At 36.6% G+C, this 15,159-nt stretch overlaps 1 protein-coding gene across 1 annotated transcript; it reads right to left on the minus strand.

The window, feature by feature from the left end:
* Positions 1 to 3,272: 3,272 nt before the first annotated feature.
* LOC120269365 (zingipain-2-like) lies at positions 3,273 to 9,685 on the minus strand. The gene is made up of 5 exons (XM_039276702.1): positions 9,226 to 9,685; positions 6,436 to 6,662; positions 6,196 to 6,336; positions 3,994 to 4,212; positions 3,273 to 3,456 (listed from the first exon to the last, which is right to left on the minus strand). The coding sequence occupies exons 1-5, from the start codon at positions 9,677 to 9,679 to the stop codon at positions 3,439 to 3,441; spliced, it is 1,059 nt and encodes a 352-aa protein (XP_039132636.1). The 5' UTR covers positions 9,680 to 9,685; the 3' UTR covers positions 3,273 to 3,438.
* Between the last annotated feature and the right edge of the window lie 5,474 nt (positions 9,686 to 15,159).

Consider the following 15,159-nt stretch of genomic DNA (forward strand, 5'->3'; position numbering starts at 1 on the left):
ATTAGAAGAAAGGAAAAAGAAAAGAATATGGACAAAATAGATTGAAGAAATAAGAATAAAAATATATACAAAAGGAAAGCTACACAAAAAAATTAAAAATGCAAGAATCATAAGATTAACAAAGTCTAAGCTTTCCTAATATCTCATTCCTCGACAACAGCGCCAAAAACTTGATGCACTCCGCAAGTGCATGGGTCATACAAGTAATATAATGTACCCGAAGGTCGGGTAGTCGAATCCACAGGGAATGAGAATATTAGTAATCACTCTTTCTCTATTATCTAACCCTAATGAAGTTGTTGGATGAAATGTAATTAAGCTAGAGGAAAAGAAAATATGAAGAATGCAAAATTACAAGAAATGAGATACAATTCGAATGGAGTAGATAGTCGTCTAATGATCCCCCTATAGGGTTACATGCATGAAGTGTGGGATTTAAAACATGCTTCCTAATCAAGTTAAGATAAGCTGTGGGAATCCTAAAATACACAGGTCCCATTCTCACGTGTAACCGGTGACCATTCTCCTACAAGGCTCTAGTAGTGATCTCTCTCTGCGCCTAAGCCACCTATAAATGTATTGTGCTCTAGGAATCCCGAATGATCAACTAGACTCCAGAAATTAGGTTAAACACTCTCTTGAGACATTTAACCCCTAATCCCATACAAACCCTGGCGGTGATCTTTCTCTTTAGTAGGACTCATATGGTCATCTAATGCTCACGGGAGTGTGAAGATAGTGAAGATCAAGTCGAAGGGGAAAAGGGGACACTCCTCTACCTATAGGCTCACCCTCTCAACGCTCTCCAACCTATGTAGGTCTAGCCGTAGTGGGTTTCTCAACTTGTCAATAGGTCAACCCAAACATCCAACCAAGTTATTACTACAATTGGTCATACCAAAATCAAGACATGAGGTTGAAACTCAAATCAACAAGAAATAGAAAAGCATGAATTAAATCAAACAATTACAACCCTAGAGTTCACATACCCAAGTATCCAATTAAGAGTTTAGCTCCTCATGGAGTAATGCAATCCAAAATCACAAATAGATAATAAAACACATGAATAAATGCATATAAACTCCCTCCAAATCCATGGTGAAGAATCCTACGATCGGCCCTCCAAATGGCCAAATGATGATTCATTGGCGTCGAATGATGCTTCCCAACAACTTGCCGGCGGTGTGGATGATGGAGGATGATGCTGGAACCTTCCCTTGGCCAAATATAGCCTCTCCCAAGCTTGGGCTGCAAACCACTCTTTTCTTCTTCCCAAAGCTACAAAAAAAGCCCCCTAGAAAGATAACCCAAATTGACTTAAAAAGGCTTCTCCTGAGTTTTTCCATGACCATGGAGAATTTTACCACGACCGTCTGCAATTCTGTCTTTTTCCCTCGATCAGCTATAGTAGTGTACTACAATGTTTCTACTACATCGTTATCACTATAGTGTTATGCTACAATACATAATCATGCACATGGCCATGGGAATTTTTCCATAGCTATGGAGAAATTTTCCTTGGTCGTGGAGTTGGTGGTGTGGCCTTATGTCTTCTAAAACTGAAATAATCTTCTATAAAAAAAAGGCTCTGAAATTGGTCCATACCACCAACTTTGCTATGAAGACGGTCCTCACACACCCTAGCTGTGCAAAGAAGTATAAAAATACCAAATGAGCACATAAAGTGATAAAAGGCATGCTCGATATGTATATAATGCCAATATATAACATGTATAAACAAGCGCTTATCGGATAGGCTTGAAATAATTTTGCATTCTAGTTCCCACTTGGCCAGATGCCTAGAAAATCAAAGGATAACACTAGTTATGTCTTTGTTATACATAGCAATCAAAAGTTGCTTCATTAATTATGGTGGTGGAGTTCACCACATGTTATGAGGTATCCAGTCATGCTATTTGGTTGTGCAATTTTGTTAGAGGATCGTAAGTTATTGAGGACCCGAAAAGACCATTATAATTATATTGTGACAATAGAGTAGCAGTTTTGTTTTCAAATAGTTGTAAGAGTTCTTCAAGTTCTGGCCATATAGACATCAAGTTTCTAGCTATTAAAGGTTCAAAGTAGTCTTGTGAGCATTGAACTTAGAGGGACTAACTCCATGGTTATGGATCTTTTCACTAAGCCATTGGCACATATAATTTTTCATGAGCATGTTGCTCGTATGGGTGTTGTTAGTAGAGATGTCTTTTGATTAGTTAGAGTTTGTATTTGGTTTTCACTTAGCTTGATACTTGTATTGATGTCATGACATCTTCAAACAAATTCTATGAAAATTTCAATTTATTCATTATTTTTACTCTGAACTCTGATCTCACAAGGTTTATGTTTAGACCAGTTTGTAATAGGCAAGCTAGATAACATTGGCTTGTAATTTCCATGCTACACATCCATACTTGATATATGTTGGTAGTTGAATTAGTATATGTGATCACCGTGGGTTAAATTGTATTATCGCTGGTGACGATTGCAGTCATTGATCCACATGCAGAACAAGTTGATGGACAAGATTGATTTAGATAATTTTTTAGATGTGAACACATTTTGGTTGTTGATGGTTACTTGTGCGTAATTGTGAAATCCTTAAGGTGCATAGTCCATTGGGCAACTATTAGGATGTGAACTACACACCAGATAGGGACGTAATAAAAATATGCATTAGATAGTGTAGATGTCTACAAATCTCATTAATAATTTTTTATATGCGTTGTCATCATTGAATAAATGGACCTAATTGCAGTGATTTAAAATATTGTTGTATCCTAATCATCTAAACTAGATGCATGGGATCAAATAATAATGTGTAGAATTACTAGAGGTAAATTGTCAAGTTTATAGTAGGCAGACCGGTGATTAGCCCCATAAATTTATAAATATGATGTGTTCGCTAATTGACACATGGTGATTCAATCCAAAATAAGTGTTTTTCTCTTATTGAATTATAATCTCCCCTTCTTCCTGAAATCAGTTCGAAGAGCAACAAAATCCAAATCGATTGTCCATATTAATGGATTCTAGTAGAGGTACATTTTCACTCTTTTGTCCTTATGCTCAAATAATTTCATTAAGAGAACCTGGGCTTTTATGGGGATTATTCTCATCATGATCGATCAATTCATTCATCTATTTTGTCTAACTTTTCATATACCTCTTCTTAAAGTTGTAATTTTTCTGTTTGCATGCATCACTTTAGGTTTGTATGCGGAAATTTTTTATGTTTTCCCCTCGAGATGAAGCAAATTAATAGCCATAGTTTATCTTAATTAAACACTGATCAAACGCAACAATATCTTTTACATAGGAGTGTTCAAATGATTATAAGCATTAAACATTATTGATAACCACTATATTTATTTAAGCTCATCAATTGCAGAAGCACACCAATTAAGGATAAAGTTGCCGGAGTGCTCACTCATGCCCTCATTCCAAGCTGGTTGCCTTGGTTTCATTTTGACAATCAAACAAACAGAATTAAAATAGTTAGCCAAACATGTACACTTGTGACGTCCACTTAAGAATGGAACATGTATCTAAGATGTAAGCAAGACCAATTTATTTATCTCCTGTTAATCTAATGAATATTATCATAATATCATATATGCTTCATAATTTGTTCTCATTTATATGCAAGAAAATCTATATTAAAAAAAATCAATAAAGTGAAGAACAACAAATGAAAACAGTATTCGGGTTAAGCTATGGATTAAGCTTGACATACATAAACAAATAACTATGCTTGATCCTTCAATAGTCTGTTTGCATCCATGAATCTACATTGTATTTGGCTAATTAAATCAATAAAAAAATCGTGATTGAAAAAAAGTGATGATAGCAAATTAAGTTCAATAAAGCAATGTTAAAATTTAGGTTTTACTGAGATAATTTTCAAACAAGAGCATTCCATGATATCTATTTCATTCACCTTAATTTAAACAATGTGTGATGAAATGGAGTAGAAAAGAAATTCAAAGTTACCGTATGTTTTCTTTTTACGGGGATTTGCGGCCACTGGGCAAGGCCACACTTACCCTTCGTTGATTCAGTATTACGCTCTATTCTCATATATCCAGCCTCTCCCCAAAAGTCACCCCAACAATTCTTAATGATCCAATAATCTTGATCACCCTGAGTACCATAACCTATTATAGTAACAGCATGATCAACTTTTGTCCCACAATGTGCCGTAAATATTCCCTGAAATAAAAATTAAAAGTTATGTGAGATTTAAAATATTTAAACAAGATATATATATATAGAAGGGGGCGGGAAATTTGCAAAATTTATAATTTTTAAAATCAAAGTTCTTTGATATCATGCATATTGAACCAATTTGAAATCCATCATAAATTAAAATTTTAATATCATAAATTTAAATTGATAAAATTAAATAAGATTGCAATTAGTTCTATGATTCTTATCGGCATGAATATTCATTTCTATGCTAGTTATGGGAATTATAACGGGTGCTAGAACTAATATGAATTCTAGTGGTTTTGCGTCTGTATGTGTGTGTGGCTACGCTATTGATCAATTTGAGGGATCCCATCTACACTAAACATTTCTACATATCTGCAGTTTAGAGTGAAGAGATTGAGCTTAGGATATATAAGATTCTTATGGGAGATATGGCATTTCTACTAGCGATGTGGGACTATGGACGAGTGCTAGATCTACTATGTCCCAACACTCCCACAGGCCCATGTCGGATGTGGGACCCAAGATCTATTGACAGCCGATCGGAACAGTCCATCATACGATTACCATATTGTCTGAGGACCCACCAAATCTAAACTTGCTACCATTAAACTAAGATTTCAAAAAGGGAAGGATTGGCTTATGGGATATATACAGTTTCTATGCGAGATTGGGACTCTCACGGCGATGCTGGGACTATGGATTCTAGTGGTTTATGCGTCTGTCCCGATGTGTGGCTACAAGCTATTGAACCAATTTTAAATCCATCATAAATTAATATTTAATATCTGAATCTATAAAGGTTTTAAGGGCAAATTTAGTTATTAAGACCAAATTTTTAAATTTGCACTAAAAAAAGGAACAATTAGAGCTACTTTTTAAAATCTTCCATAAATTTATAATATTGAAGTGTATTTTTATAATCTCCACCAAAAAAATCATAATCAAACAATTTTCAAAATGCTCCCCAAAATCTCTATCTTTAAACTCTGCATAGTCAGATAAACATAGGTAGCAATTAGTTAGAGGCAAGTGGAGATAATTTGGAATGTGAAACTATTAATATAATTTTATGTTTTGTTATAATGGAAGTTACAAGGATATACAATATCATATTAACATAATTTTGTGTTTTGTCAGGGAATTTGTATATCATACTTAAAAGATTTTATATTTGGTTAAAAGGACTTGGAAATTTCTCCTTCAATTATATCCTTAAAAATTAAGATTTGGACAAATTAATATATATATATATATATATCTTCTAGTAAAATTAACCACTTATTATCACCAAATAATGGATAAAGTTAAATATATTTTATAACCTTTATATGTACATATGTGAACATTTAACATTTCCTCCATTATAATGAAGGTTTACATATTTATTTTTTATTTATAATTTATTATACACTGATTTATAACCATTAGCGGTTATATTTATTCACATAATGTATATACATAACTAAATGTTAATAAGTATTTAACCAAGGTAAAAATATACTTTCCTCAACTAGTTTAATGATTTAGTTCGATAATTTTTTATTAACAGTCAAAGAGTTAATTATATCTATATCTAAAAATTTAATTTATGAAGAGCATATATATATATATATATATATGAAAGGAGAAATTTTAGAAAGGCATATTTATACCTTCAAGTTTTTGCAATCGTTGTATATATAAAAATTGAGATTTTCAAAATTTACCATTAATAGAAGTTAGTAAATTTATAATGAAGATAACAAGAAATTGAGGATGAAATCTGGATTTTAACTTCGCTCATCTTTTGGAGTAAATGGAAATTCAGATTTGGAACCTCACTTAGAAAGTTATCTGGTATTTGTAAATGCTGTGCTACAATGATGAAATACCTCAGAAGTGACAGTTTCATCTTAACTATAGATTTGTTATCAGAAACCAAACCCATCCATCCATATAACTGAAAATCATATAACCAAAGTTAAATCAATAGATTCTCACCTCCCCATATAACTGAAAAGCTCGTTCATAGGCTTCAATAAGCACTGCAACAGGTTGCTTAGCAACTCCCATCTTTAATCTCTTTTCATTGCTTTCAGTAAGGCTTTGATAAGTATCAATTGTCACAACTTTTTTATCTGCCTGAAGCACATTCAGAAATGCATGATGGCATATAAATTATGACCTTTCTTCTAAATATGAATTATGAAGTGATGAAAAGCATGAAAAGTAGTAATTAACCTTTTCTTTATCACATTGTTCATAGGTTCCATTATATGGGTAGTCGATCTCACTGTCAATGCCACCGTTTCTTCTTATATATTTATAAGCTTCATCAACGTAACCTTTGCTGCAACTTTTGGCTTGACAATCTACTATTTGCTGTACTGATAGAGATATCAGCTCTCCTGTGACAATTTGATTTATGCCTTCTACTGCTGCAACAGCCGCGAAAGCCCAACAACAAACTGTACATATATATTGAGTTATTAAAATAGATAGAATCAGCAAATGCATGAAACCATTTATCATTCATATGTTTTATTTCAACATGCATGCATATTTTCAGCTTTTATATCTTTTAGTATCTAACTAATAGTTTAATTTAAAATAAATGATATATAATTGTTCAGGCTTTTTTTATTTTACAATAAGTAACAACCACCCCTCTTCTCAGTTAAAGGTTTATCGATAAAAGGATATGCATACAGGTACATAAGTGCACTAGTTACAATAAGTTATCGAACCTTAAAAAATTATTAACTCGACTAGGTGTCGCATGGGGTAATGCAAATCAGCCAGGTGTGTGCCCAACAAATTTGTAGAAATATATCAAGTTAGTAAATTTCCTTTTACGTGCAACCTTAGAGGAGAAGGATACAATCCCTCACAAGGAACCCCCCCCACCCCAAAGCATTAGAACAATAAAATAAACAGTACCTAAGTGCAGAAATAGTGGATAAACAATATTGCTACCCATCCATCCATTACCCATGTAACTAACCACTGCATTAGGCAATTGTTGTCCGGCCGAAATTCATAAATATGAAAAGTAGCATTGTCATGCATATGCCATTTATAATTTCTTCCAAGCAGTCTCCAACTTCTCAGCTATGGTTTGCTTGTGAAATATTTTTTATTAAAAAAAACACCATTATGTATTATCTATTTATATTAGCTAGATTTTCACAAATAAACTATGTTTTTCTATAAAGAAAATGAATAAATAATTTCTTTAGTAAAGAAATAACGGTTTTTACTATAAAATATTATCATATTTTTATATAATATATGATGATATACATTATAAATGAGATTTTATATAAATAAAGTGATTAAAAAATTTATCCTAACCTAAATTTAAACATCTAAAATTGAAAGAAAAGCAAAGAAAATAAAATCAAAGATGTTGACAACAAATTTTTAAAATTTGAAAAAAAGATGGAAAGTAAGACCCGTGTTGAATTTTTTTTTTTTCATGCTAATAGCCTAACATGTATTAATTTCATATACTAAACTCTTTTTTTGTTTTTTTTTTCAGGTGGCTTATGTAATACTCGATTTACAAGTTGAAACTGGCATATCTATTTTTCTATTTAAATTCCACATGGATGATGACATGATATAATTGCCATATTGGCAATTCACATCATCTTCCACTTGGAGAATATATATATATGTGATACATAAACAAAAAATATAATAAATAAAAACACCTTATATATATATAATCTTGCAGACATAGTAGATCATAGATCATAATAAACATTTTTCTTTAAATACAAAAAAATATATAAAATGTTTTCTTTTATTAAAGACGGGAACTGCATTGATGGGTTAATTTTCTTTATATATCACTCAAGTTTGGCCAAATTTCATTTTGTTCATCGATGTTTGATTTGTTTCTAAATGTTCATTCAAGTTTTTAATCCTTTCACTGGAGGGTCACCCGACTGATTAATGTTTTAATCAGCTGACGTGGAGGCTGTGAGATCCTACTCTGCTCACACGTCACATTATGTTGCCACATCATTGCCATCTTCTTCTCCAACAACACATCAATCACCGGCTTCTTCTTCTCCTCCTCACTCCCACAGTTGCTCCATCGCTGGTGCCGTTCATCCACCAAACTCTGAAACAACGCATCCATCTCCTTCTCCAACCTCATCATCATTCTCTTCAACCCACTCACAAACCCTACCAATCTTGGAAAGGGCAAGAAGTCCTCCATGGCTGATGAGCCAACCAACAAGAACACCTCCTCAGTCACCCTCCTGAGCTTCACCCTTTCTTCATCATCCCCTCCATACCTCTTCCCTATCAACATCATCGCCATCACATTCAAAGTCACACTGTTCAGGCTTTCTCTCAAGTAGATCTCTTCAGAACCATGTTATTAGAGGCCACATAAAAGGTGATGAACTACTTGGCTAAGTAAGAAGTTAATTACCGTAAAAGGTGGCCTATGATTGGGAGGGGAAGGGGGCCGATGGGAGGAAGAGGGTGGGGTTGACACTATCATCAACACCAGCCATGGTCGGAGAGGAAGATGAAGGTGAGGGTGAATGTGATGATGGTGTGGAGGATGATGTGGTGTTCTTCATTAGAGGAATAAAGTAGCTTTATTATTAGTTCTTGTTCACTTTGGTTGCTAGATAGGGACTTGATGATGTGGCAACATAATGACACGTGTTCAGCCACTTGAGTGATTAAAATGTTAATCAAGCCTGCATGTCAGCTGATTAAAACATTAATCAGTCGGGTGACCCGCCAGTGAAAGGAATAAAAAACTTGAGTGAGCATTTAGAAACAAATCAAACATCGGTGAGCAAAATGAAATTTGGCCAAACTTGCAGACACAGTAGATCATAGATCATAGATCATAATAAACATTTTTCTTTAAATACAAAAAAATATATAAAATGTTTCCTTTTCTTAAAGACAGGAACTGCATTGATGTCATAAAATTTAATATGTGAAACAAAGCAAAATCAAGTTCAAAACATAATTTGAAGAATATATGTTACTTACAACAAGCGCCTTGATGTTTGACTGTAGTGACTGCCCCTGAGTCTCTCCAATCTGTGGAGTTTGGTAAATCATCATCACTGATAAACTCACTGAAGTCATCATTATAACTATCACTCTCAATGCCCACAGTCTCTTTGGGAAGAGGTGGTAAACTGCCCAAATAAGTGTCTCTATACTCCTCAACAGTGAGATCAGCAAACACATTGAGGAAGAGAGTGAAAGTGTGGTTTCCGCTATTATGTTCATCAATGTACCTAAGATTATCTTTGAAGATGTCATACCTCTTAGCTTTCTCAAATGAGTTTTCTTTGTAAGTCTTGTTGTGTTTCACTAACCAACCCTCAAAGAGAAGATTGATTTCCAATTCAGAACGAAATGGAATGGGTTCTGAGGAGGAGTAGGAGTACGTGAAGAGAAAGAGGATGGAGAGGACAAATAAGAGAAGGGGAGGCATTGGAGATTGATGTTGTTAGTAGTAGGGTGGGAAAACAATGTGCTTGGTTAAATATATAGGATGTAGTCATACATAGTGGTTGGTTTATACTTTATAGGATACCTCCCTTCATGCATTTTGGCATCCTAGAAGTTGGGTTAGACTAAGGGTTAGTGTTAAGTGGGAAATTGTTTTGGGAATTTTTATTTTTTTATGGCTTAGATTAAAAGAAAGAGAATTAAATTTCCCTGCTTCCTCTTTGTGAGTGTTGTGTTTTTGTATTTGTTACCAAATTTAATGGTGTTTGATGATTTTCTGTAATTTGTTTCTCATCTGTTTGGTGGAGCTTTTGTACTCTCCTGATTTTATTAATCAATATGGTTTATCCACTTTTAAAAAAAACTAAATTCAAAATATTGAAAAATAATTTTTTAATTAAATAAAAATTATATTTATTTTAAGCTATTAATCGGTGTTGAAACGTATTATAAAATGATTTATTTAAATAATTAAATCATGTGAAAAAAATTGGTGGTATATTTATTGTGCATATAACAATTGAATATAATAAAATCTTCACTCAAAAATAAAATGAGAAGGCAAACTTGAGAATTGATAATTAATAAAATAAAATTGTATGGCGTCATAAAAAATAGAGGGAAATACTTATAGTAAAAGACTTAAAAATCAGGCTCTTAATTGTAAATAACCCTATATTTTTATTGGATTCCTTATTAGAAATCTAATATTTTAATCTGAACACTAAATTGGGCTGCAGCACTGATTGTAGTTTTGCATTGTATTAAAGATAAACTTATGTCAATTAAAATGTGTATACAAAAAGATAAGGAATAAACTAATACTAAGAAACAAAATCAACGGCCTATCACCCCTTAAAAAATTCAACAGAATAAGACAGTATCAAGAGAAAATACAATAATAAAGCATGCTGATTTCTGTGGTTTCATGTCTTCATCATACTCATAGCTAGTTGTCCTTCACTTTTGGCTAAACATCATATAACTATTTCAATTTCCTTCTTTTTTAAAATCTTAATTGAAATAGTTTCGCCAATGGAAAGCATGACATTAAACATTTATAAGGATTTTTGAAAAGGTGGATAAACCACTTCTATTAAAAAAACAAAGGGAAAAAAATAAAAGATACAACCAAGCCCCCTAATAGAAAGAAGAGGGCGCCAAAAACGAACCACAAGCAAAGTGGAATAGAAACAAAAAGGAAATCAAAAGACACAAAAGCGAGGTAAGGAACAACCTCCCCCACCCCACCGACCCCCACCACCACAAATACAATTAACTAGCCAAGATGCATGATCGGGCCCAAACGATCCCGAAACGATGCTCCACCTTGCTCCTCCCCAGTGGAAGTAAGGAACTCCAGACTACGCCTGATTGTAGAAGAATGTTCCTCCATCTTGGCTCTCGATTTCTCATGAACTGTAAAAAACCAGGATAATAACATGCGATCAATCTTCATTAAAAGCACATGAGCAGACATCAATTTAGCATTAAACATGCAATCATTTCTAGCAAGCCAGATGTTCCACACAATCGACTTCACAATTAAGACCCCTAACTCTCTATAATCCGGTCTGATCGATAACCTCCAATCACCCCATAGCTGAAGCAGGCTATTAGGCAGCTCGGGAAGCTTGAACAATCTACTAAAGTAACACCACACCAGCTTCGCCAACGAGCATTGTAAGAAGAGATGATCTACTGTCTCAATTGCCGCGTGACACAGCACACAGGTAGCAGTTGGAAGCCGATTACACCTTCTAGTTTCCAAGTTCGCCAAAGTGAGGATCCTATTTTTCCAAGCTAACCAATTAAAAATATTGATTTTTTTTCGGGCAAGTACTCTTCCAAAAAAACTTCGCAACCGGGCAACGCAGCCCACCGTCGTTCAGGAAGGTATAAAAAGATTTAACAGAGAAACTACAATTCCCAGTCAGACACCATCTTTTTGTGTCCCCTAACACCCCGTCCTGCGATCTCCATTGTTCCCTGAAAGAAGTGACATCCACCTCATAACAGAATGGAGGCTGGTACAACAGCGATATTAGATCCCGCACAGTGCCAGAAGTTTCAATAGCTCTACGAAATTCCTCCTGCCAAATATACATAGGTGCTCTGCCATTTAGCCAGTTATCTTTCCAAAATAAAGTCTCCCTCCCTGCTCCAATACCATGGACAATACAGCTCCTAAAGGCCGGAAGACAACTCACAACTCCTTTCCAGAAGAAAGACATCCGACCCGAATGCCTAGGGAACATATTCCATCGGGCCATGCCGTAGTTGAATTGAATAACATCAGCACCACACCATCCTGGGTCAGTCAAAAATTTCCACCACCACTTTCTCACAAGCGCGTGATTGAAGTTATTGAGATCCAAGATACCCCAACCCCCTTGGTCACGTCCACGACAGATGTTTTGCCAACTAATAAGTCTGTATCTCGGGTGGTCAAAGTCCGCCCCAGACCAGAGAAAGTCACGTCTAATCCGGTCAATCGCTTTAATGACCCAACCAGGTAGCCTGAATATAGACATCCAATATGTAGGTATCGCAGTAAGAACCGCATTGACCAACGTTAGGCGACCACCAAGGGAAACGTGCCTCACTTTCCACGACGCCAGCCTTTTCCTAACCTTAGCAATAAGCCCCTCCCAATCTTGTTTCCTTGGCCTTCTCCCAGAGATCTAGATACCAAGATACGTGACTGGAAGCAATCCCCTGGCACAGCTAAGGGTTTCCTCCGCATCTCTCTCTGGGAGCTTCCCCAAAGTCGAAGAAAAAAGGCACGTTTTAGAGAAATTGGTAGCTAAACCTGACATCCCCTCAAACAAATAAAGAATTAATTTCACAATCCTCAGATCCTCCAGACCTCCCGTAGTCAAAACAAGCAGGTCGTCAGCATAATGTAAATTACATCTACTGCCAAATTCCCCTAGTGGAACCCCCACCAGGATCCTAGATCTCAGGGCATGAGCAAACATAGAACTCAAAACATCCGTAACCAATACGAACAACAAAGGTGATAACGGATCTCCTTGACGGAGCCCGCTTTTGTAGCGAACATAACCGTTAGGTGAGCCATTAACCAAAATTGACGCTTTCGAAGATACCAGAATGCAATTAATCCAACCTATCCAATGTTCCCCAAAGCCCCTAGCTCTCAGTAGATCCAGGAGAAAACCCCAATCTACACGATCGAACGCCTTATTGAAATCAACTTTCAAAATATGACCCGGCAACCTCCTCTTATGAATACTGAAAATAAGTTCCTCCGCTGTTGCAATATTATCAATGATACACCTCCCTTTGAGAAAAGCAGATTGCTCTTTGTCCACTAGCTGATTCATCACCTTACCCAACCTCGAAGCTAACACTTTAGAGATAATTTTGAGCGAAGAGTTAATCAGGCTAATGGGTCTAAAATCCCCCGGGGTCTCCGGAGTATCCACCTTAGGAATAAGCGCGATACTAGCCCAATTAATCCGCTCCAGATTAGCACGATGCCAATAGAAATCCTCACATAGCAAACTGAGGTCCCCACTAACCACTTCTCAAAATTGCTTGAAGAAATGAATAGGAAAACCATCAGGCCCTGGGGATTTATCACTACCTAACTCAAATACTGCCCTTTTAATTTCTTCGATAGAGAACGGATCTTCCAACATAGACAGATCCACCGGGTTCTTCAATTGAAATAGGTGTTGGAGATCGACCCTCATTCTAAAATCCCGCTGACTACCAAAGGATTGCTTAAAATGTGCACTGAACACTTTCCCAATTTCACTGGGGTCCACAATCGTAGTCCCTCCCTGGTTAAGGCCCGGGATGAGGTTGCGATTCTTCCGACCGTTCGCCACCGCATGGAAGAATTTAGTGTTTTCATCTCCCTCTTTGATCCATTGAGTCCTCGATCTTTGTTTCCAATAGACCTCTTCTTGCTTGCGGATATCCTCAAGCTTCAAGAGAATATCATTTTCTATCTGGAGCTCACCAAGAGTAAGGCATCTTGATTCCTTAGCAGTGTCCAGAACCTCCATTTCCTGCATCAAGGCTAATTTTTTCAGTTTGATCGACCAAAAGCTGAACTTAGCCCACTGACGTAAGCGCTCCCTGACCCCCGCAATTTTCTTAGACAGAATAAACGCACCACACCCCCTATGTGTGCTCTCGGCCCACCATTGTTTCACCAAATCATGAAACCCCTCCGAAGTAGACCAAACCTTCTCAAACCGAAAAGGTCTAGGTCTAGATGAGTGGTTACCAACTTCCAGCCTAATCGGCACATGATCCGAGCCCAACCGCGGGAGGGTCATTTGAATCACTCTAGGAAAGTGACTTAACCACTCGCAATTAACCAGAAAGCGGTCGAGTTTCACCCAAATAGGTTCCTCTTGGTTATTGGTCCACGTGAATCTCCGCCCCACAGACGGGGGTTCCTGTAGTTCCAAATCATGCTTAATATCATTGGCCCTCCTGATGTCTTCCCAATTATAGTTACCATTTGATTTGTCCGCCACGTTGAAGATTGCATTAAAATATCCACAAATAACCCATGGGATCCCCACAGCACCTTTGGAACCGCGAAGCTCATTCCAAAACGCCGACTTGCGCGATCGCTCAATAGGCCCATAAACCGTTGTACATCGCCACCTTAATTTATCCTTCTTTGTCACGAAATCCACCGATAGACAAAACTCCCCCCCCCTCCCGGAACAAGAGTCCCGTCCATTAACACACTATTCCACCCAATGACAATACCCCCGCGGAACCCTTCGCCGGAATGAATTCGAACTGATCAAGAATACTACCCCCAATCTCCCTCCAGGTAGCCGATAAGAACCGATCTAGTTTTGTTTCTTGCAAACAACATACATCAGCATAATGTAAATGCAGAAAATCCTTAACTAGAAACCTCTTCGCTGGCCTACCTAGTCCCCTAACGTTCCTGTTTATAATATTCATAAACAACAAGTTAGTTCCCGCAACCCCCAGAGGGAGTTGCCACCAAACCCTTACTAATCATAGAACGAGACAGCTCTAACGAACGAATATGATTCACACATGCATCCACGGACTCAGTAAATGAAATGCCACATGCATTACAGTAGCTAGCAATTTGCACATTAGACCAATCTGAAATAAGAAGCGGTTTAGAGCTAGTACCTTGCACCTCTTCCGTCACTGTTCCTTTCTTCTTGGTCAATTTGGGTGGTTCAGTCAAGTACCCAGCATCTTCAGTGAAACGGGAAGAAGGTTTTTTAGACCTTTCGCTTTTCCTGAGTCCCGTAGCTTGCCTTTGCCCACTAGCCTCCAAACCACCCTGCAACCCAGGTAACAGCTCCCTAAGGTTCCTCTCGAACTCAGAAGCCAAGTCGTCCGACTCAACTTTGACTCCCAAAGACACATCATCCGTAGGACGTTCATCAGAACCCTCATCCCCTTCTGACATCAAATCAGTGCCAC

Source organism: Dioscorea cayenensis, chromosome 9, assembly GCF_009730915.1.
Source record: "Dioscorea cayenensis subsp. rotundata cultivar TDr96_F1 chromosome 9, TDr96_F1_v2_PseudoChromosome.rev07_lg8_w22 25.fasta, whole genome shotgun sequence".
Classification (NCBI taxonomy): Eukaryota; Viridiplantae; Streptophyta; class Magnoliopsida; order Dioscoreales; family Dioscoreaceae; genus Dioscorea; species Dioscorea cayenensis.